The 23,176-nt window shown below is 36.4% G+C and overlaps 2 protein-coding genes across 2 annotated transcripts; one reads left to right on the top strand and one right to left on the bottom strand.

Moving 5' to 3' along the window:
• Positions 1-3,492: 3,492 nt before the first annotated feature.
• On the bottom strand, positions 3,493-5,453 carry LOC115720409 (uncharacterized). Its single transcript, XM_030649559.2, has 2 exons — positions 5,309-5,453; positions 3,493-4,150 (listed from the first exon to the last, which is right to left on the bottom strand). Exons 1-2 carry the CDS (start codon positions 5,451-5,453, stop codon positions 3,573-3,575), a joined length of 723 nt encoding a protein of 240 aa, XP_030505419.2. The 3' UTR covers positions 3,493-3,572.
• A 1,872-nt stretch (positions 5,454-7,325) lies between these two features.
• On the top strand, positions 7,326-7,828 carry LOC115718503 (uncharacterized). Its single transcript, XM_030647302.2, has 2 exons — positions 7,326-7,613; positions 7,691-7,828. The coding sequence occupies exons 1-2, from the start codon at positions 7,389-7,391 to the stop codon at positions 7,778-7,780; spliced, it is 315 nt and encodes a 104-aa protein (XP_030503162.2). The 5' UTR covers positions 7,326-7,388; the 3' UTR covers positions 7,781-7,828.
• The last annotated feature ends 15,348 nt before the right edge of the window (positions 7,829-23,176 follow it).

Below are 23,176 nucleotides of genomic sequence, written 5' to 3'. Positions count from 1 at the left end.
TGTTATTTTATTTTAAGGATAAAGTGATATTTGATCACCCAAATAATAAATATTAGGGTAAATGGCGGCAAAACCCCCAATACTTTCGTTTTGGTTTCATTAAACCCCCACAACCTAAATTTCTGCGGGTAAACCCCCAAAACCACTATTCTGTTAGCAATTTACCCTTTCTGTCCAAATTTAGCTGTTAAGTGCTAGGTTGGCTTGTCCACGTGGACACAATATACACGTGGCACAATTTTATTGGTCCACATAAATAATTATATTAAAAAAATTAAAAAATTAAAAAAAATTAATTTTAAAATTAAATAAAATATTAAATAATTTTTTTTTCTTTCTTCTTTCTTTTTTTTTTTCTTTCTTTTTCGTTTCTGTTCAGAGATACAGTCTCTCTCTCTCTCTCTCTCTCTCTCTCTCTCTCTCTCTCTCTCTCTCTCTCTCTCTCTCTCTCTCTCTCTCTCTCTCTCTCTCTCTCTCTCTCTCTCGATGTAGGTACACACCCACGGCCGGCGCCGTCGCCGATGACCACCTGCCAGGCGCACGGCGTTGCTAAAGTTTCCCCGACCCAGGTAAGCTTCCCCAGAACTCAGATCTACGCCCCTATCTTGTCTCTTTTATTTTCCCTCTCTCTCTTTCTCTTTGTTTCTCGCTCTCTCTCTCTCTCTCTCTCTGTGTATTTTTTTCTGCAGGTTGGACGGACGAGGACGACGATGGGGTTCGTGGCTCGAAGGGGATGGGGACAGATTTGTGGGTTGTGGTTCGACGGGGATGGTTTGGGTTTGTGGGTTTGTTGTTTGATGATGGGGACAATATTCTTGGTTCGACGGGGATGGATGGGTTCGTGGGTTCGTTGTTACGCTGATGGTGGGTGAATCGGGTGATGGGTGATGGTGGGTTGTGGAGGGTGGTGGTGGGTACTGGTAATGGTGGTGATGGTTGAAGAAGAAGGTTGAAAGAAAGAAAAAGAAGAAAAAAAGGAAAGAAAAAGAAGAAAAAAAGGAAAAAAAAAATCAGATTTTTATTTTTATTTTTTTAGAAAAAAAAAAAACTGAAAAATACTTTTTTTTATTTACAATTTTTATAACTCTAATTTTTTTTATTTTAAATTAATTTTTTTTTACTTTTTAAATAATTTTTTTTTGAAAAATATATATTTTTTATTTTAAATTAATTTTTTTAAATTTTTTAATTTTTTAAATAATTTTTTACTTGGACCAATAAAATCGTGCCATGTGTACATCTTGTCCACGTAGATGTACACATGGACAGTCCAACATGTCACTTAACACTTGAAATGGACGGAAAGTGTTAAATTGCTAACAGAATAGTGGTTTTGGGGGTTTACCCGCAGAAATTTGGGTTGTGGGGGTTTAATGAAACCAAAACGAAAGTATTGGGGGTTTTGCCGCTATTTACCCTAAATATTATATATTTGCCACGGTTTATGGTTCAGGTCATGACAATTTTTCATAATGAGATTTTCGTAGGTGGCATTTGGTAATACTTTTTTAATTAATCAGTTTTTTATTTTTAAAATTAAAGAAGTAAAAATATTTTTCAAAAATATGTTTTACAAAATTGTTTTCACTTTTAATTTTTTAATTGAGAATCAAAATTTTGAAAGCAAAAAAATATTATTTTCAATAATTTTTTAAACAATTTTTTTTCTTAATTAATCAATATTTTGGACTCCAACCCATATTCTCTACAGAGCCTTGGCATTGAACCCGACCTCTGACTCGAACCCGAATCCGACTCCGAACCTAGACCAGACTTAAATAAAATCAAAAAATAAAAATGAACTTTAAAGAACATATTTTTATTTTCTGTTTTTAAAATTAAAAAATAAAAGTAGATACAGATGACATTTTTATTTTTCAAAAACAAAAATTTTACTTTCATTTGGTGATTAAAAAATTAGAAAATAAAAGTATTAACAAACTGCCTTAATTATTATTATTATTTAATTTCCATTTTTTTCCTTACATTTTCCTTATTTTTTACTTTCTTTACCAAAACCCAACTTCGTACAGGGATAAAAATATATAATTTATTCAATCTTGAGCTTTTTTAATAATAATATATATATAGGGATATGATTTTGTCCTGTTATTGTACTTTCACAGATTGTAATCCGTGATATACGACAGCCATCAGATGAGGGAGTTTTTGATCTGACGGCTGAGATTGATCTAGGGGTAATTAGGGTTAAAAAGTATAAACGTGCCCTGACACTCATTTAATGTACCCTAAGACCCATCTAATGTACCGCGGAATACATTCCGTGAAAGTACATCACGGGACAAAATTATATCCCTTTATATATATGGAAGAGGTTTCAATAGTTACATTTTTATTGTAACCTATCATGGTTACATTTTTTTAAGCCAATTGATTACTATTAAATGGTTGTGATTAATTTAGAAATAAAATAAAAATAAATAATAAATAACTTGTAACCTGAAAATAACCTAATAATTTATTTCCTTATAAAACTTTAATTAAGATTAATTATATTTTAAAATTAAATTAATTATAATTATTAATTAATTTTTTGTAGTTTATTGCTATATAAGAATCTTTAAGCAATTTTTTTTTGCACTTAAATTATTTAAAATTTTATAGCAAATTTTTTTATAATTTAAAATTATACACATATAATTTCAGAATTTAAATTTTATTATACTTGTAATCTTAATTTTAAATTATTACACTTAATTATTTAATTTTTTTATTTAAATATTTAAAAAGAAAAAAGTAAAATAAGTTGAAGAATTTTTTTTAAAAAAAAAAATTGCTATACTTGTTATCGATTGACTAACTTGAGGCATCATACTTAGTTCATCTAATTGTAACAAAATAATTAAAAATCATTTAAAAATTTATTATAAAAAGAGAATTTAAATTTGTGTGGAAAGAAGTTTAATTTTTATAAAAAATAAATTTTATATTAAATATTATAATTAAATGACTTAATTGTTAAAATAATTAGAGTAAGGATTTAAATATAAATAAAAAAAATTATTTATAAATATTAATTGCTAAAAAATGTTTTGTTAAAGATTTAACTAATTATTTTAAGAAAATAGTTAATTATAATTAATTATTTTAAGAAAATATTTAATTATAATTAATTAATTCTAAAAAAAGAATATTTACCTATTAGTAAACTGCTATTACATGTAAAAAAAAATGTAACCTTACAATAAAAATGTAACCATTAAATAGTCACTCATATATATTAAAATCATCAATGAACTTAGATTTAATGTAATTAAAGACACATATGAGAGAACTTTATTACAGAAACAAACTGCAAATATATATTTAAGTACAATGCAAAACCCAAGTAATGAATAAGAAGAAGAAGAAGGAATTAAAGCCGATCATATATTATTTTGATGGGCTCACAAACCACTAAAATCCATACACAACACTTTATTTTTGTGGGTGAATATATATAATAAGATCACAATCGTCACCCAACTACATTATCATGACAAACACACAAACACATATATGTAAGACAAAGACACTACTATTTATAGCTAATTTATTAATATTAATATATTTTACAGTGCCAAAACCAAACCAGGCACTGATGACGAACCACACAACATACTTTGCCAAACACTCTGGCACTTACAGTTACCCGACTGTGATGATGATGAGGAAGATGATGGAGATGGGGATGTAATATTATTATCCTCCACGTCAGCATTACCAAGGCGGGTGACGGTGAGGGAAGTGTTGTAGTACTCTCTCACTTGAGTAATTACGCCATCAGAGCCGAGTGTCCAAGCGTGAACCCAAGACACGATGTCTGAGCAGTAGTGTTGTTGGCCTTCGGCTATTACGGTTGATTCAAAGGCAACGATTGAGAAGGGAATGAAGGGAAACGACAAGTCGTTTGGGGATGAATTACCTGTGAGTAGCCTCTTCAAATGTTGGTGAGATGGTGGACCGTGAAACCACCACTCCAGATATGGTGCGAAGATCAGGTTGGGATCAATAATAGTGGTGTCGTTTTTGGATTTGTTATTAAAAGCTTCATAGAGTGATTTCACCACTCTTTTGTTGCGTTCCTCTATTTGGTTATTATTATTATTAGTCGATAATAATAATATTGCTTGTGAGTTCGCCAGTTTCTCTTAAACTTAATAGCTAGCTCTATAGCTAGCTCTTCGATCTATATATATGTATATAATATATATAAGATTAAATATTAAAAACCCAAGATAGAGAATGATCTCAGAAGGTTAATCACTTGGTTGTTGCTGTTGTTGTTGGGATTTGACAGTTGGGATTTTGGGAATGTCTCGGCTGACTTTTATAGCTTCCCAGGATCTATTATGGCCACTATTTTAATATATATATTTAGCACTCTGAATTACTAGCTATATTGTTTAGTCTATTATTGATTCTGTTATATATTAAAATATTATAAGTATTGGGAATTTGAGATGATATTTATATATATTACTATATTATTTAATTACTCTATTATTTCTGTTATATATTAAAATAGTATTGGGATGATATTGTTTATAGGAGACACAATATTACTAGTTTTTAATAATAATGCCGACCACTTTAAAAATAATGTTGGATGTGTGCTTACTATGCTGTGTGCGTACGTACGTAGTAATTAGAATTGATCCTTAATATTTAATTTTAAAAACTGATGAAAATACTAGAGAACTGCACATCCTCATGTAAAATTTGTAACAAATGTATGACAAATATGTATATTGTATGTATATATGTTTGAAATCAATCCACCACCAATTGATGTCCTGGGGACAAAATTATATCTTCTTGTGAAGATAGTGAAAGATTATGGATTGAGTAAATTATTAATCCATAAATATTGGTGTGTTTTGTTTAATATTGTTGTATTTTTGTGCCTAATCTAAATTATCTATGTCATATTTTTTTATGAATCAAGAAAGTTTGTATTGCTCAAATTTAATTTTTACAAGCAAATAGCACACATAAGGGCCTAGAAAACAGTATGATCTATACAGTTATGTATAATGCTTAAGTCTCTTACATACAAATCATATGTAGACAGTTACAAGCTTTGAAACCACCTGATATATCCTCTGCACTAACTTTTTTAGGCCAACATATGCTAATTCTTTGTATCACATTCTGCTTTAAACCATTGATTAACACATCCGGGTCAGTTCTTGTATTCTCCTAAAAGTTGGTATTTTGAGCTCTCCATAGTGTATAAACTAGGCAAGAGAGAGCAGATGCAAACACATGCTTTCTAAATTTGCTAAGTTTTGATCTGCCAATCCACCTGGTGAGATTGGGCAAATTGGTAGCTGTTGCATGCCATTGTAACCAATTTTTAGTAACCTAGAGACAAGCTGTTGCAACAGGGCATTCGAAGAAAAGGTGTGAAGCTGTTTCTTTATGCAGGTAGCATAGTACACAATGGTCATCAACTACTATCCCTATTTTCAGTAATCTGTCTCTAGTCTTGAGCCTCTGCTGAATTGCCAACCAGGTGACAAAGTTGTGTTTTGGAGTGTTCAACCTCCCCCAAACCTATTGGCACCGGTGCACCTTGGCTTGATTTGGACATAGCAGGGTGTAAATCTTGGATACATAGTAATCTTGCATAAAAAGTTGATGTCCTGCGGTCAATTCCTTCTATGTCACTTTTATATATTATTATTTTGCTTTAATGTGTAGGTGCATTGACTATGGATGACCCCAATGACTATAATGATGATTTTGCCTTTTGGAAACAATCTATTGTTGAGGAACATGAATCTGATCCAGTTGCACTAGAACTGGAACTTGAACTTGATTCACAACCAAAGAAGAAAATATATAGGGAGAATATAAGGGTTTGAAGCATATAAAGAATAAAAGTGAAGGAATACTCCTCGAAGTCGAGTACAACCAATGGGGCCAGTGAATTGGGGACACTGCAAATGATCTGGCTAGAGAGATTGACTTGTATGCAAGACGAAATCTTTCACTGGCATACAATGATTGGAGAAAAGTTCTAAAAGAATTTAAAAATCCATTATGGGAGTACATCAAGGTAATGCTAATAGCCAAAATTAATTTAGCATATGAAGTTGAATATTTAATGTCATTCTAACTATTATTGCTAATTCTTGCAGTCAATGTTCAAGTTAGGCCCAAAAGATAAGCATTCTACCTAAAAAATTGCTGGACAAAGATGGAAAGACTGGAAATCGTTCCTAACAAAGAACCTAATTTTTAAATACAAAGATAAAGTTCCAACAATGCTCAATCGTCCTCTAGATGCTTATGCCACATGTTACACGCTCGAAGACCGGAAAGCATTTGCTGCCAAAAGATGTAGTCCTGGATGGGCAAAAAAGAGAAAGAAAATACAAGATATCAAGAGCAAAAATACATACAACCACCATGCAGGGCGAGGTGGTGTTAAGAAAGTTGGAGAAAGAGTTGGGCCACCAGCTCACTATATATGACAGAGCAGACTTGTGGATTAGAATACACAAGAGCAAAAAAGGCGAGCTCGATGGCCTTGCCCAAGAGGTCGTTGACCAGATTGTAAGTTTCATTTATCATATATGTTCTTGTATCAAATCTTTAAACACTTTTATGTTGTTCAAATTCTTATTAATTCTACTTTATTAAATGTAGGCTGAGATACAAAAGCAGGTTGAGGAGGGGACAATATTAGTAGAAGGCTCAAAAGACATACTCACTCTAGCCTTGGGAACAAAAGAGCACGTAGGACGTGTTAAAGGAATGGGGCGTGGCGTCACACAGACACAAATTTTCAAAATCTCACGTCCTAAACGAAAGAGAGTCAATGACAATGATTGTATGAGTGAGGTAGAGAAGCGACTTCAAGAGTCAGAGGAACGGGGTCGTAAGCAAGACGAATTATTAAAGAAATTCCTCCAAATAGTCCAAAGCCAAAGTGGTGTTGTTGGCACCTCACATGCATCTAATTCAGGTGTTGGGGGAGCATCCAACGAACCAACTTTTGCTGTTGTTACCTCAATTGTAGGAGAAACACCTGCTGCATGGGCCTCTATTCCACCAGCTGCCAGGGCCTCTACTCCACTAGCTCCCAAAGCCTTTGCTCCACTAGTTGTTCCAACACCACCACTTGTTGCTCTACCAGCCACAGCCAATGCAGCTGCTCCACCAGCACCATCTTCGGTTACTTCTAATAATGTATTATTTACTTACTTTTTAAAATGATTTTCATTATGCATGCTTAATTTTCATATGATAATTATTTAATTTCTTTTTAAAATTAATTTTATTTGTCTCTTGTTTTGTTTGCAAATGAAGAGATTGAGGTATGATATGTACGTGATTGATCCAAAGAAAAAGATCCAATCTTAGTTGCATCAGGTTATATGAAACTTGAAAAGGCAGACAAAGAAGGCAATATTACCGTACATGGAGTAAAAAAGAAGTTTGCTGATTTTAAACGTGTCTTTATTGAGAAGGTGGTTGAAAAAAATATCATTCTCCCATGCCCTATAGAGCATGAAGGCTTCGACACAGTTGGTTTAGCTGTGAATAATTTTGTAGCTTGGCTAAAGAACCTAATCGGCATACATCCAGATGATTTAGAAAAGGTATGTCACTTTATTTAAACTTATTTTATTTTACTATAAACATCTAGTATTTTTAATTAATGTTATGTTTGATGTAGATGAAAGAAAAGAAGAAGGTTTCGAGAGATCATTCAGCTCCACTAACTCAGCCACTGATAAACCCAACAGTGTTGGCTATAAGCCTGTGAACCCTGGTCTATTGCACAGGGCCCATTTAAATAAGGGCCCAATTCCTTGCCTTCTTTTCGTATTGGTTTTTTTTTTTTTATGAAATAAAACATTAAATGAAATAAAACAGTATGAAAAAAAAGGAACAATTATTACTTTCCACTTTTTAAGTGATGCATAATCTCGTAAGCAATCATGATGTTATCCGAGATCAACTGACCTTGCAAAAATACACTTTGAGTATCAGATATGATAGATGGCATAACACTCTTAAGTCTATTAGCAACCACTTTGCGCACAATCTTGTATAGCACATTGCATAACGCAATGGGTCTTAAATCTCTCATATCCATAGGTTGCTTCTTTTTAGGGATTAAGACAAAAATGGTTTTGTTAAGGTCTATAGGAAGAGAACCATTATGAAAAAACTGCTTAACCAGATTGATGACATCATCCTTAACAATCGGCCAGCACTTCTGAAAAAAAAAAACCTGAGGTCATTCCATCAGGCTCTGGGGATTTATCCGGATGCATTTGGAACAAAGCTTTCTGAACTTCTTCATCTGAAACCGGTAACAGCAGATCAGCATTCTGATGGGATGATACACGAGTTTGCACACTGCTTGTGACTTCTCTCTAGTCGGTTTGGGAAGAGAAAAAAAGCTCGTGGAAATAAGAAACCATAAGATCATCCAAACCACTAACCCCGTCAATCCATGCACCCAAATGATCTTTAAGTTTTGCAATAAAATTATTCCTTCGTCTCGTAGTTGCAGAAGCATAAAAATACTTGCTAATATGATCTCCCTCTTGCAACCACAATTGCTTCGATCGTTGACGCCAAAAAACTTCCCGCTGCACATAACATTCGGCCAAGTGCCTCTTTGCTTGTTTGTAATTGGCTACAGAGACTTCATCTCGACCTAATTTCCACTTCTGCACTTTATTTTTACACTTTTTTAACCTTTCTTTAAAATTGCCAGTAACCTCCTTACCCCAAACAGCCAGCTTGTCTCCACAAAACTGAATTTTATGCATAACATCATCAGACTCACAAATCTCCCAGCTATCCTTTACAATCTGATAACAAAGAGATTCCCTCAACCACGCATTTTCAAACCGAAACTGCTTAATAGAATTGAGCAGGAACCATGACCATAAGAATCGGAGCATGGTCTAAAGTTGAAATTTCAAGATTATGGAAGCAGAAGTGAACATGTTCAACCAAGCAAGATTAGCTAGCCCTATCCAAACGCACTTCTATCCAATGATTAGTGCCCCACCCACGCTCCCAAGTAAACGGATAACCATATAACTCCATGTCTTGAAGTCCACTGTCAACCAAAGACTGCTGAAAACCTTGGATTCAAAAGTCAGGGTACCTATTAAACTTATTTTATTTTACTATAAACATCTAGTATTCTAATTAATGTTATGTTTGATGTAGATGAAAGGAAAGAAGAAGGTTTCGAGAGATCATTCGGCTCCACCGACTCAGCCACGGATACATCCAATGAGGCCAAAGAAGCAATCTGTCAACGTTACATTTTGCCTGCAAAGAGACAAGTATTGCTTGGACTTTCAGAGATTATGAAAAATTAGCTTGCTAAGAAATTAAAGAGATATTATATTAAACCAGAAGTCTTCGGAGGAGAAGGCCAAGAGTGTTGGATCAGCGTAGACGAGGTGGAAGATGCGTGCGAGCTGCAGAAGATTGGAAATATTGTAATGTCTCTTTGGTGCAGGTATAATAATTAATAACTAAGTTAATATCTAAGCTAAAAATTATATTTACAGCTGTTTATTAATAATCTGTTTTGATTTACTTATTTGCAAAAAAACACACTTAATCTTAGTGGGTTGAGAAATACATACTCATTTAATACACATGCTTCAGTAACAACTAGAGCTGGTAAGCTCGAACAACATTCAGAGAATCTATGTTAACGATTGATGGATATGCAACCTAAACAATAGTTGATATGTTCGTGAAATTTAGAGTAAGTAAGTTTTTATAATAATAAATGTAACGAACTAATGGATCGATTAGTGAGTTGACTAAATTAACATGTTTTAATCTGTAGTGATCACTGGATGACAATTATGATCCATGCCAATACTCAAAGTGTTGCATATCTCGACTCAACGAATGACTTTATCCCCACTGATATTATGAATTGTATCAAAAAGTAATTGTTATAATTTTTTAAATTTAGATTATGTTACAAATCAATTCACTAATTAATTTTTTTTTTATTTAGTGCTGTGGACATTACAGGATCCAAAAAATTTTACGAAATAAGGGTCCAGTAAACATCAATTAGTACACGTGTCGACAATATCCGGATGGAATACAATGTGGTTATTATGTTATGAAGATTATCCAAAGTTTTATGATGGTTGTTAATCTTGCAATTTTTTTTGAAAAATCATGTAAACATGAATAATTCTTCTTTATTTAGTTTTTATTTTAGTTATACTTTTAATGTAATAATTAATATTTTTTATCTTTTGTTTTACAATTTAAGTCAGACGCTTCCCACAGTAACGAGAAAATCAGTGCAGTACGAAATGAGTGGGATACAATTTAAGTCAAACGCTCTCTACAACAATTTTTTTGAAAAATCATGTTGAAAAACGGAATGTATATAATGTTACTTGCTGCAATTCTTTTGTTTTAATGCTGAGATCAAATTACTTTAATGTATTATAAACTTAGTTTGACATATTTTCTTTTTAATGATTAACAATATTATTGATCTAACGAGTGTAATAATAAATGGAATACATATACACATGAAATAAATCGTATTTCATATATATTAGATTGTTTGTTTTGTGGTGCATGATGATGGGAGGTGAAATATTTTTATTGAGTAGTGAGTGTGAGTGAGTGAGTGCTACCCCATTATTATACTTAGTAAATATAATAATGTTTGACATTGTAGGACCAACTTTATGTTATAAAAATTCCAAAGGCCATGAAGAGGGTCAAGTTATGGAATGGGACATTGGACTCTTATTGACTCCCCAACCTAATTCTGGCCCTTCGAACACCAAATCATGTAGTCTTATACACAGATGACAAAAAAATCATTTATTCATGAGGCTCAACTTTATGATTTAAAAGTAATAAATAGACATATTAGTTTTATAATTTATGTGATTTTATTATTACAATTATACTTTACTACACATAATGTCGTTTTATAACATCCACAAAGTCACTCAAAAAGATAATAAAAGAAAAGAAAGATATATAAATTGCACTAGTGGTACAAATATCTTCTTCTCCCCCTTATTTTTATTTAATTAGTGTTGTCTTTTAAATTTAAAGTAAAATCACTAGGAAAGTTTGTGAATATATAAGTGTATGTATATTATAAGATGTAATAATAATAATAATAATAATAATAATAATAATAATAATAATAATAATAGTAAATTAACCACATCATATACTAAATCAATAAACTTGTGGTTCATGCTGCAAAACGAAAAAACTTGTGGTTCAAATCATGACACTTCATAATTAAATGAATTAACAAAAGAATGAAAACGAATATAATATTACTATATAATGAATCCACTCACAAATTGGCCAATGAAAAAAAATATATATATTTTTTATAAAATTGGCCAATTGCTAGAATAATGAAATATATAATATTATAGTGAAAAAAAAAAATAGAAGGTGGAAAGATCCAATCATCAATTAATCTTAAAAATTAGGAATAATTACATAAGGCACCATTTTTTGTAAAATATTTACATTTTTACGTTCAAAGAATATATTTTTACATTTTTACGGTTTTCCAAAAAATAACACGAAAATAACATAAAATCAACAAGAAAACAACATAAAAGTAACATGAAAATAACATTAAAATAATAACAAAAAAACACCAAAAAATAACATACATATAACAAAAAATAAACAACAAATGAACAAAATTTCAACATAAAAAGGCCGTATTTTATGTAAATAAAATCAAAAAAATCGTAAAAATGTTTAAAATTCCGTAAAACCGTATTTTTGTTGTTTTTTTTGTTGTTTTTGTGCATTTGTGAAATTAACCCTAAAATTTATCTGGTGAAGGTAACTATATGCAACAATAAACTAGAATTTATTGAAAAGACGGACACAAAAGATACAATCTCTCATATTAAAGAGAGAAAATATAAATCGAAGTTACCCTATTATGATATTGGCATGTTTGTTTGTTGTGATGGAAATAAATTATCTATTATAATGTTTATTTTGTTTTAAAAAATGATGTAATGAGATTATATTGTAATTATAATTATATTATACAAGAGAATTTTTATTGAAAAAATTATATGTAATGAAAATTATATTATAAAAGACTGAAAAAAGTAAAGCTAAAATAACTCTAATACTTTTTTTAGGGCTAATTAGTAATTTTTTAACCTGAACTTTAACATGTACTAAATCGTGCCCCCTGAACTTTTTTGACCGTTAGAAATTCCTCCTGAACTCTTGAGATTGTTAAATTTAAGGACTTTTGTCTAATTTCATTCAATTTTACTGTTTCAGTGATTGTTTATGTACTAAACCATGCTCCCCAAACTTTGATATCTACCAAATTATGCCCCTCAAACTTTGATATGTACTAAATCATGCCCCTTGAACTTTCATCCATGTTAGAATTTTTTTACTAAAATTAGACAAAAGTCCTTAAATTTAATAACCTCAATAGTTCAGGGGAAATTTTTAACGACCAAAAAAATTCAGGGGGCACGATTTAGTACATGTCAAAGTTCAGAAAAAAATATTACTAATTAACCTTTTTTTTTATATGTTAAAGAGAGAAAATATATATCGAAGTTACCCCATTATAAAATAGTAGTATAGCTAAATATTGTATGATAGATTGAGAGTAATTAATTAGTGTTATAGTATATAATTTGTTTATGTATATGTCAAATTGGCATAAGAGTTAAAGTGAAAAATATTAGAATAAAATACAAGCTTATTTGTGGGATTTCTCATAGCTATCAAATCTTATAGTTTATAAAAGAGAAATTTACACACAACGTGACATTTTAAAAGTTATTTACTTAAATATGTCACTTTTAAGTTTGACTAATTTATATGATATTTGTTTATTTTTAAGTATTTTTATGGTATTTGAAATGACATATATATGTAACTTAGATTTTTAAAGCCCAATATTTAATAATTTTATTTGTTTTTAGGTAGTTTTACAGGGTAATTTTTAGTAATTTTTCGAGCACTTCTGTTTTACTGTAATGGGGTTGCTTCATTTTTTATTGTATTTTGTCTTTTTTTTATTACAAGTTTTTTATTATAAATTTTACTTTTATATAATCAAAACTATTTTTCTGATTTAATAAAAAAAAAATCAGTTTCTTGATGAAAAAACCAATTTTTTGATGAAAAAATAAAAATCCTGATGAATGATCTTTGGTGATTGATTTTGATCGCATGAGAAACTAAGCAATTTGAATCGTAAGAGAGAAAAAAATCTTGTGTGGCTGGAGAGAGTAGTTTGATTTTTGTGTTTTTTTTAGCACCTCTGTTTTACTGTAATGGGGTTGCTTCAATTTTTTATTGTGTTTTGTCTTTTTTACATTATAAGTTTGTCATATTATCTTTTTACATGGTCAAAATTGAATTTATAAGTTTTTTTATTATAAATTTTATTTTTATATAATAAAAATCAGTTTCTTAATGAAGAAACTAGTTTCTTGATGAAGAAACTAATTTATTGATGAAAAAAATCAGTTTCTTGATGAAGGATCTTTGGTGATTGGTTTTGATCGCATAAGAAAATAAATATTTTGAATCGTAAGAGAGAGAAAAAAAAATCTTGTGTGGCTGGAGAGAGCGTGATTCTATTTTGAAAATTTGATTATCTTTTTAATATTTATTTATGGCATTTTCTATTTAAATACTCATATATTATTATTTAGTTAGTTTGGTTATGAAATGCTATATTTAGTTGCATTAACTTTACATACCATATATAAAAACTTTTATTTATTTTTCTATATTTTTGTAAATATCCTTTTATAAAAATACAAACTTATAGATAGGAACAAGGATAAAAGCAAAGGTTAAGGCCAAAAAATAAAATAATAAATTAAAAGGGGCCAAATACATAATTTTTTAGAAAAATAAAATTTTTAACATAAAATTGCTTCAAAAAAAAATTTAAAATTTTGGGAGGGGTCATGCCGCCTTTCCATAGATGGGATAATTACATAAAATATTAATTTTTGTAAAAAATTTACAGTTTAAAGTTTTTTTTTTAACATTTTTACAGTATTTTATAAAAATACAAAAAAAAAATAAAAACACATAAAAGTATCAAGAAAACAACAACAAAACAACATAACAAATAATATACAAATAAAAAATTCAACAACAAAATAACAAAAGTACAATATAAAAATATATAAAAAAAATTATATTTTAGATAAATAAAATGAAAAAATTATTAAAAATTTTGTTTAATGATTTTTTGAAATTATCCCATAGTGGATCCTGTATAGGAATAAGATATATAGTATGTAATATGATAAAATAAAAAATTTATCTCACAAATTTATCATATGATTATTATGATATGTGTATCATTGAAATCTATCAAAAAAAATTATTAATTGAAGAAATTATACTAATATGAGATTTTAAGTTAATTTTGATAAATATGATAAATTTTTGTTGTTTGTTTTAATAGTTTCACGACATTTTTTTTTTTTATCTTTCTCGGTATTTAATTTGTTATGTTTTTTTTAATAGTTAGTTTAAAAGTCCATATTTATATTATAGGTTATTTAGAATTTTTGTCCTCTGAACTATGATATATGTATTATTGTGTCGTTGATTTTTTTTCCTGAACTATTCAGAGTGTTGTAAATTGGTCTTTCTATCAATTTTTGTCACACACGACAACAATATGATGCCATGACTACTTTGTCAGCTGTCACGCTAGTGTCATGTCAATGCTACGTACATATGTAATTAATTTTAAAAAAATTAATTTTTTTTAATTTACTTTTACTAATTTTTCTAATAATTAATTAATTTTTAGTTTAATGATTCTCTAAAAATGCATAAGTTTTACTTTTTTTTAATGTTAAATTACACATGTGGCATTGATGTGTCAATATGTGCCAATTAGCTAAGCAGTCATGTCATCATTTTATTTGTCACGTGTGACAAAACTTGACAGAAGGATTAATTTATAATATTGTGAATAGTTTAAAAACTATTTATTGCGGGCTCAAGGAATACAATAATGCATAAGTAATTTAGGCTACAAAAATCCTAAATAACCTTTATTATATTATGTTTATTACAATTGTTGACCGAGATTTTCGGCAACTATTAAAATATGAATATAGTAAAGAGCTGTAAGAAAGTGAGATGAGGATTTTTACGTGGTTGGGGCGTTAATGAGCCTTAGTCCACGAGTCTTTGTTATTAATGGATGTATTTAATACAAATTCCACACTTGAGAGAATGTTTTTCTCATAAATACAGAGAATGTTCTTGGTGAGTATTTTCTCTTCTTGCTCTTATGCAACCCAAGATTCTCGACCCCATTAAATGAGCTTTGAGGGGGTATTTATAGTGTTTTGGTGGGGTGATCCCTAGAATTGTTCTTACAAACGTATCTGCAAGTATCCATAAAGTTGGGTATTCCCAATGAATATACCATGGGTAATGCATGGTCAAATCCCTAGGCGCTGTAGGGTTTTTATGAAGAATGTCCTTTTTGCCTTGTGATTGACGTGACTCTTCGCAGAGTAGCCGTCACTAGACTTAAATGATCATTACTGTAGCACTGCTGTTTGGGGGTTGTGCCGTCAGACTTTATTGCGTGTTACAGTCCCAACACGCTTCCTCCCATGCGGCATTAAATGCGATTTGATTACTCAGGAGAGGCCTGACACATCCCGGAGAGGCTTCATGCTATGCAAGCTTCCGGGAGTACCTCGTGCTCCGGGTGCCTCCTCCGGGACCCATGCCCAGGGTGCTTCCTTGTGGCACACAAAGACTTATCAAATATTTACAAGTTATCTGATCCACGTGTCCCTTTTCGACTGGTCCACGTATTTTGGGCGAATTCAGGGGCAACATTTACCCCCCAAGCCTTGTTTACTTGGAAAAATAAACCAAGGCTTGCCTAGACGCCTCCGGTTGACTCCTCGTTTCCCTGGCTCAAGCCCAGAGCGCGTGAGGGCACATTTAATGATGATATTTAATGCAGCGGTTTGCTTTTTGCAGGGGCGTCTCCGGCTGCCTCCTCGGTTCCCTGACACGAGCTTGGGGCACGTGAAAGTGTGTCTAATGATGGCATTAAATGCAGCGATTCGCTTTTTGCAGAGGTCGATTCGTTTCACGCCCTTTGATTGATGCGGCGCATTAATGGTGTCAGACGGATACTCAAACGTTTCCACCGCCTTTACGGCAGCTTGATCTGATCCGTTGATTTTCGGGAATTCGAATCGTGCATCTCCCCCACCGTACGATTGGTAGGTGGTGACGCCTGTTCCTCATGCACTTTTGCCTATAAAAGCCACCATCTTTCCTTCATTTTGGTTACTTTCCATTCCTTGCCATTTTTGCTCGAATTTCCTAGAGAGAAAATTCTTCAAAACAGCACGAACCATCTTAACACTTCGCCATTTCTTCCAGTTTTCCAGTGCTTGCTTTCACCAGTTCTTCTCAACTTTTACTCGACCACATTCAGGACCCCCAGTTCAACGACTTACTGTAAGTTTCTTGCATCCTTAGATAATAACATGCTTTTACTTGCTTCGTTCGTTTTTCTGGGTTCGTACTTTGAGATTTCTGGGCATGCGAGTGCTGAGGTTCTTCGGGTGTTCTGTTTTTGTGTCTACTGCTTTAGTTGTAGGACCGCCATTATCATGCCTCTGTTATAATCGTGCGTTTTTGTTGAAGAGAGCCATGTGTTCTTCGTTCAACAGTTGCTTAGGGCATAGAATGGGTTTTTTTTTTCTTTTTTTTTCTTTTTATTCTGTAAAACCACTTTCTGCGATTGCACTGCACCCGACACTTGTTCAGGGGATCTTTCTAGGGTTTCCCATGTGACACGTGTCCGGAGGGGGCCTCTTTCCAGCGGTTAGGGGACCCCCACTCCCTTTTTCTTGACTTAGGGTTTGGTATGGGACCTAACTGCTGGAATTTTCTTTTTCCCTTTTTGTTTTTCACAGAACACAAAATGTCTGCTTCTGGTTCGAAATCTTCGAAGAAGAGTGGGAAAAGCATGGCCACGTTGGAGGAGGTTTCTCTGGGGCCTGTTGCCCAGGAGGGGTACAAATCCCGAGCGACCGGGTGGGAAACGGCTGAGCTTCGATCCACCCTAACTTGTCCTCACCAACTGGAGAATATCATAGAAGTTGCTGGGATCAAACCCTCCACTTCAGGGACCTATCACCGGCCTCCTCGCGACTCGGAGACGCCTAATCACAACTATGACGGCTTCGGGGCTTGGAGTCAGACTCATTTGATGGTCGGTGCCATGCTCCCGCTTCAAGATTATTTTGTTAATTTCCTTGTATTTGTCGGCCTTGCGCCATACCAACTCATTCCTCAAGCTTATCGCCTGCTTTCAGGCTTATTTATTTTTTATACCGCCCGCGGATGGGGATCTCCCAGCCCGGCGGAAATTTTATATTTTTATGAACTTGTATCCGTCCCCAAGAAAGGGGACAAACTTAAGGACGGTTTTTATGGGTTCCGGATCCATCCTGCCAACGAGGGGGTGGTTCCGTATAATAGGCAGACTCACGTTAAGGAGTATCGCCATCGCTTTTTCTTCTCCTCCGGGTTCAGGGCCGTGGACCACCCGGAGCTCCTCACGGAGTGGGTGCGGATCCCACCTTACCAACGGACGCCCCCTACTCAGACTTTCCTCCGAAGGGCCCAAGCCTTTGCTTCCTATGACCGCGCCGATCTCGATGTTGGGGGCTTAGTCACCACGGAGAATTGTAGGAAGGCTAAACTTATCCTTCCTCACCAATCCATGGAGGACTCCAACCTCTCGCGGGTCATTTGTCCCAATGTGAGGGCGCCGGTTGCGGAGAAGGCCTTCCGGGATAAGCTCATTGCTACGGCAGAGAAAAAATACCAAGATTATCTCTACCGGAAGGCCCAGGAGAAAGCATACTCTCAGGCCCAGGCTGCCTCTGGGAGAGGACTTCGCGTGGGGAGTCCGGTGGTGCGACGGAGCCAAGCCATTGCCGGGAAGTCCGAGGCTAAATTTTTTGACAAGATTCTTCAAGAAGAGATTGGGGATCGTCCTGCCCGGAGGCCCCTTCGTATTGAAGATTCTTCAGAGAAGCAAACTTCCCGGCCACAGCCTTCGGTCCCCGAACCAAACTCGGGGGCTCCTGGTGCTAGCACCTCTGGTGCCGGCGGTAAGTCTCCCTTGATAATTCGTTATGTTCCTTCCGTTGATGAATACACCAGTCGTAGGCCCGTAGGGTTCGACGAGCGTCTTCGTAGATTTAGGATGCCATCGACCCGGTGGGGGGATCGTTTGAAGGAATTTTATTTTTCGAACTTAGGAGATTACCTAGGTCGGTCCCGGATGGGCTCCGGCCCTCCGGAACCTATTCCCTTAGGTCCTTCAGCTTACATAACGTCCAACTGGTTCCGACCCTCGGACAGTTATCTCGAAGATGACGCTGCCAGCATTAAAGTTCAGGACTTTGCTAGGGCCGAATTAGGAAGTTCGGGTAGGAGTAGCTTATTTGTTGTATCTTGTATAAGTGGTTCCTCACGAACTTCTAACACTTGCTTATTTTGTGAATCAAGTATCTCTATGGATGCCATTCTGGACCAGCTTGCCGGAGTTCATACTCCCGTGGCTCCTCCGGCCTTTACCTCTTCTACCCCGGCCCCTTCCTTGAAGGTTTCTTCCAGCGCTCCCCCCGACACTATTGACTTAGTGGATGACGAGGAGGTGCTTCCGGGAGAAGGCCAAGGGAAGGGATGGGACTTCTCGGAGGAAGCCGCTGAGGGTGCGGGAGAGCCTCGAGCCCTTCCGGAGGAAGCTGAGGAGGGCGAAGAGGAGCCCGAGGTGGCTCTGATTCGTAAGCGCAAGGGCAAGATGATTGCCCAGGATGAGCCCAAGAAGCCTCGGAGGGCCGACACTCCTGCTCATGGTCTGGACGGCGGGGTCTCCCCCATGGAGGAAAATCCTGCTCCTCCCAACATCGTGCTTACCCCAATTCCGGGGGACGAGGTGAGGCAGGAGCTTCGAATAGCCAAGCATAACTATGCTATGGATGAGTACTCCCGGGGGTACGCCGAAGTGGAAGCCCTTAGGAGGATCCTGCGGGCGGAGGTCGAGGCGAGCATCAACCACCCGGATTACCAGGATCCGTGGGACCTTAATCTGGACCCCTTATCGGACTGGTTCCGCCGCTTCCTAGGGCCCACCTTGGCTCCTTTTGCCGCGGAGATGACCGGCGAGTTCGCTTCTCAGCTCACCCGATGCGCGCCTAAGCGGTTCGCCACTTGCGCTTCCCTGAACTCCATCTTCCAGATCCAGGACCTCAGTCATTCTCTCACGGTGGTAAGTACTTCGCAATTTTTGCTTTTCCTTTTATCGTTTATATTTTATCTTTTCTTTGAGAAGCTTCTCCTTCTTATCCTTGCATTATGGTTCAGCTTGCTGCTGAGGCTGGCCGCCTCTCCAAGAACATCATAAATCATGGCTTCGTTCTGTCCGACTTTGGGGACATGAACGATGTCAGGAAGGTCCTTCAGGACCTTACAGCGGAGAGGCAGATCTATCAGGAGGCTGCCGAGCGCCAGGAGGCGGCTGCCAAGGCCAAGGAAGAGGAGGCCAGACGGAGGGAGGCCCAGGCGGAGGCCATGATCCGGGACGAGGCCCAGCGTGGGGACAGGATGGAGGCCCAACACCAGGAGGAACTAAGGGCTCAAACCGATGCTGCTGACAAGGCCAGGCGAGATCTCCGGGAGGCCAGGGAGGCTTTGGATGAAATGGTCGCCAAGGTGAGATCTTTAGAGGAGACTCACCAGGCGAACATTGAGTCCAAGGTCGCTCTAGCTGCGGAGTTGAAGGAGCTTAGGGATTACTGTTGTCGAGTGAATTTCGCAACACCAAAAAGTATTATTTAATTGATGTAAAAGAGAATTTTTTTGGGAAATGACAAGTGCGAGTATTCGACCTAAAATGGCGAGTACTCGACTGGGAATGCAAGAACAAAAAACCAGGCTGGAAAAAGTAAACAAGACAATGAATTATAGTGGTTCAGTCAGATTTCGTTCTGCTTAGTCCACTGTAGCAAAGGATTCGTAGGTCCATTTTCATGGTGGATCACCCCTTTATATACAAAGTAGGTGTCCAATCGGTTACATGAGGATCACATTCATTGTTAATCCATTATTTACACATTGAATTGCAATAACTAAACTCAAACAACGTTAACATTAATAAATGTGTGACAGTTACTAAATTCATCAACGTATGCGTCTTCCGCATCTGCGAGTTGACCGTTCATGTTCCGTTTGTTGAGCTCGCAGGATCGCCAGTACGTTTGGAACGTCTGCGTCCTTAGGTAATCGCCCTTTGTAGACGTCGCATGTTGGAGCTAGTAAAGTCTGGACATGCGAACTTATATTGGTCTGTCAGGGCTATTGGGTCGTTGGGACCAAACTGCATCATAGGGGGTTGGTCTCTATACTTGTCGCGGAGATATAGAGGGGACACTCGCACATGTTCTGACATATGCGAGTTGGATCTACCCTGCATGATGAGAATTATGGTTATGCGGTGCGACTTAAGTCACACTTACAGTATCTCGCTGTTTTTATCCTGAGCGAGGTCTAAACTTCGAGAAGTCTCTCACGGACATTCAGCCTTCATTGGAAATCTGAATACACGTGTCCTTTAAAGAGGAGTCTGGTCTCGAGTTTCTAGGTGAGAGAAATCTCACTATAACACATGCCCCTAGTTTCGCGACGTGACAAGAGCGGTCACTGAGGGAAACTATTACTCGAGAGACAGGTGAAAGGTTGTCACGAGGAGGTGACCTTTTGGTTGTCCCATCGAGGGTTTCGAAAAATGACGGCTGTAATAATTAATTTTTATTATCTCTAGGATGCCACGTCACAAAACCCTTCGGTTTTCGTGTAGGCGTGGCCATAATTGGCCGTTAGATTAGGCGACCTTAGACATTCTGGCTGCCACGTGTCACAATCCCAATTAATAAGGGATATGGGTATTTAAACGCTTTGATACGAATCAAATTTCCCCATTTTTCCCTCTTCTTAACTTCCCCACAGTTCATACACTTCAGAAAAAATTCATCCCCAGATTTCCTGCCACTTTCCACAACATTTTCAATCTCAGACGTGATCGAGAGCAATTCGCAGGAATCAAAACTAAAGGTTAGTTTTCTGCATTTTCGTTTTTGTTTTTGGAGAAATTGCGCTTTACTTTCTGGGTTTGGATGTTTTTGAAGGCTTTTTAGGAATGTATGCTAGTGGGTATTTATGTGTTTTGGGTAAATGAAACTGGGTAACATTCATAGTATAGGGCCTGTAAACTGACATAACCGCACACAATTCATAGGCACTGATTCACGTCTCGAATACTCGCGGATATTCGGATGAACAATTTGAATGTTCGCGGGTGTTCAGATGAACAGCTTGAATAATCGCATGTTTCCAAGACTTATTTCCGCTTAACTGTTAGCTAGACCTTTTAGGATCTTTACATGTCGCGGGCTGAGTGGTGAGAGTATTAATTGCCATTCCAAATGGTGGGTGTGTCACAGTATTCTAATGGCCATATATGCGATTATATGCCCCTTGAGATACTGTGATACACCCAGCCATTTGTTGACGTGCGTTAATGCTCGAATGATCGCACTCTTTGGTTGATAGGTAGTCTCGAAACGGTGGGGGTCTCCCAGTAACTTCAGGGTTATGCTCGAAAATGCATACCTCTTGAGTCACTGGGAAACTCCCAGCCGTTTTTGGAGGTATACCGCACGACCGAGGATGCGTGAATTACTTGCCCAAAGATAGCTATATCTCTTCTCGCATATTGACAGGATGGTCAGTTTTTGCATGGAGGCTGACCTTTCTGTCGAATGCGACTTTATAATCTACTGCGGGTGAGATCACTTACTTTTATTTTTCACACATCCATCACGCTGAAAAGATCTTCTATCTTTCAGATGAGCGATCTATCGGATAGCCAGCAGCTCGGCTCAGGAGGCCGCGCCTTTGACGGAGAGTCGGACCAGGAGAGAGACAGTTTTCTCCCTACGGACATCTCCGAAATGGAGGCTGCGGAAATAGAGTTAGGTCCGATGTCTTCCGTAGACATCGAGAGGATGGTACAGGAGCTCGCTGAACCTGGGACAATCGATATCCGGGACAGCGAGTCCACAGTGTCAGCACGCGACTACCTCATACATACGAGGCATGCTCCCGACATCGAGGTCGAGGAGGTGGAGGAGGAATGGACTACTCCAGTCCGCGAGTCAGGTGGGGAAGAGGAGGAAGCGGAAGGGAGTGGGGACGATCTTGGCCGATGACTCCCAATTGAACGAGCCCTTCTCATGCGAGGATTTAGTCTCGAGGGTTGCCAAATCTGACTTCACCACCTTTGTGAGGTTGAATTTGTTGCGACTCGCGTTTCAACGTCCTAAACCATCTCAGAGAGCGCACCTTCCATTCACCAACCCTGCGATCATTCCTACAGAGGATGTGGTAATCTCAATACCCATCCTTCGATGCGGTGTATCGGTCCCCTTTCATCCCTTCATCGCTGCCATTCTTAGGCGATACGACGTATCGCCCTTTCAGCTGACACCCAACAGTTATCGCACCGTATTGGCTTTCTACGCGATGTACATGGAGTATGCCCATAGGGCTCCGTCAGTAGAGGAGTTTAGTTACTTCTACGACATAAAGAGCGTGGGTCTCCATAACGGCTTCTATTGCTTTAGTAAATGGGCGACTTCTGAAATAAACGGTGTTGAGGGGATGGTATCGAACATGGGTGACTGGAAGTCGAAGTGGTTTTACGTCTTTAAGGTTCCTGGGATTAGGACTGACTTTAATCGCAGACCCAGTATGTCGCGTATTTGTTGACTTAGATATATTTTTTACTTTGCTTTCTGAAATCTTTTGCTAACTCGCTTTTTGTTGTCATCGCAGATAGACCAGCTCGACCAACTCTTGACGCGACTAGGAAGGAGACAGCTGAAATTCTCGGGAGTCTTCCGGTACAAGATCGCGACTGGCGATTATTGTGCACAACTGCGAAGTTGCGAGAACACCAGCTGATTCCCGAGAACGCGAGTCTTCAACGGGAGCCAGTATACAAAGAACCATCTGAGAAGCAGCAAGA

This window comes from Cannabis sativa, chromosome 2 (genome assembly GCF_029168945.1).
Source record: "Cannabis sativa cultivar Pink pepper isolate KNU-18-1 chromosome 2, ASM2916894v1, whole genome shotgun sequence".
Lineage (NCBI taxonomy): Eukaryota > Viridiplantae > Streptophyta > Magnoliopsida > Rosales > Cannabaceae > Cannabis > Cannabis sativa.
The sequence above is the reverse complement of the archived record's forward strand: the minus strand, read 5'-3'. Positions and strand labels throughout refer to the sequence as shown.

Coding starts and splice junctions, on each gene's coding strand:
- LOC115720409 (XM_030649559.2), bottom strand. CDS start 5,453: ATGACCATTGTGTACTATGCTACCTGCATAAAGAAACAGCTTCACACC. Junction 4,151..5,308: donor AATTTGCCCAATCTCACCAG/GTGGATTGGCAG, acceptor ATTAAGTTTAAG/AGAAACTGGCGAACTCACAA.
- LOC115718503 (XM_030647302.2), top strand. CDS start 7,389: ATGAAACTTGAAAAGGCAGACAAAGAAGGCAATATTACCGTACATGGA. Junction 7,614..7,690: donor ATCCAGATGATTTAGAAAAG/GTATGTCACTTT, acceptor TGTTTGATGTAG/ATGAAAGAAAAGAAGAAGGT.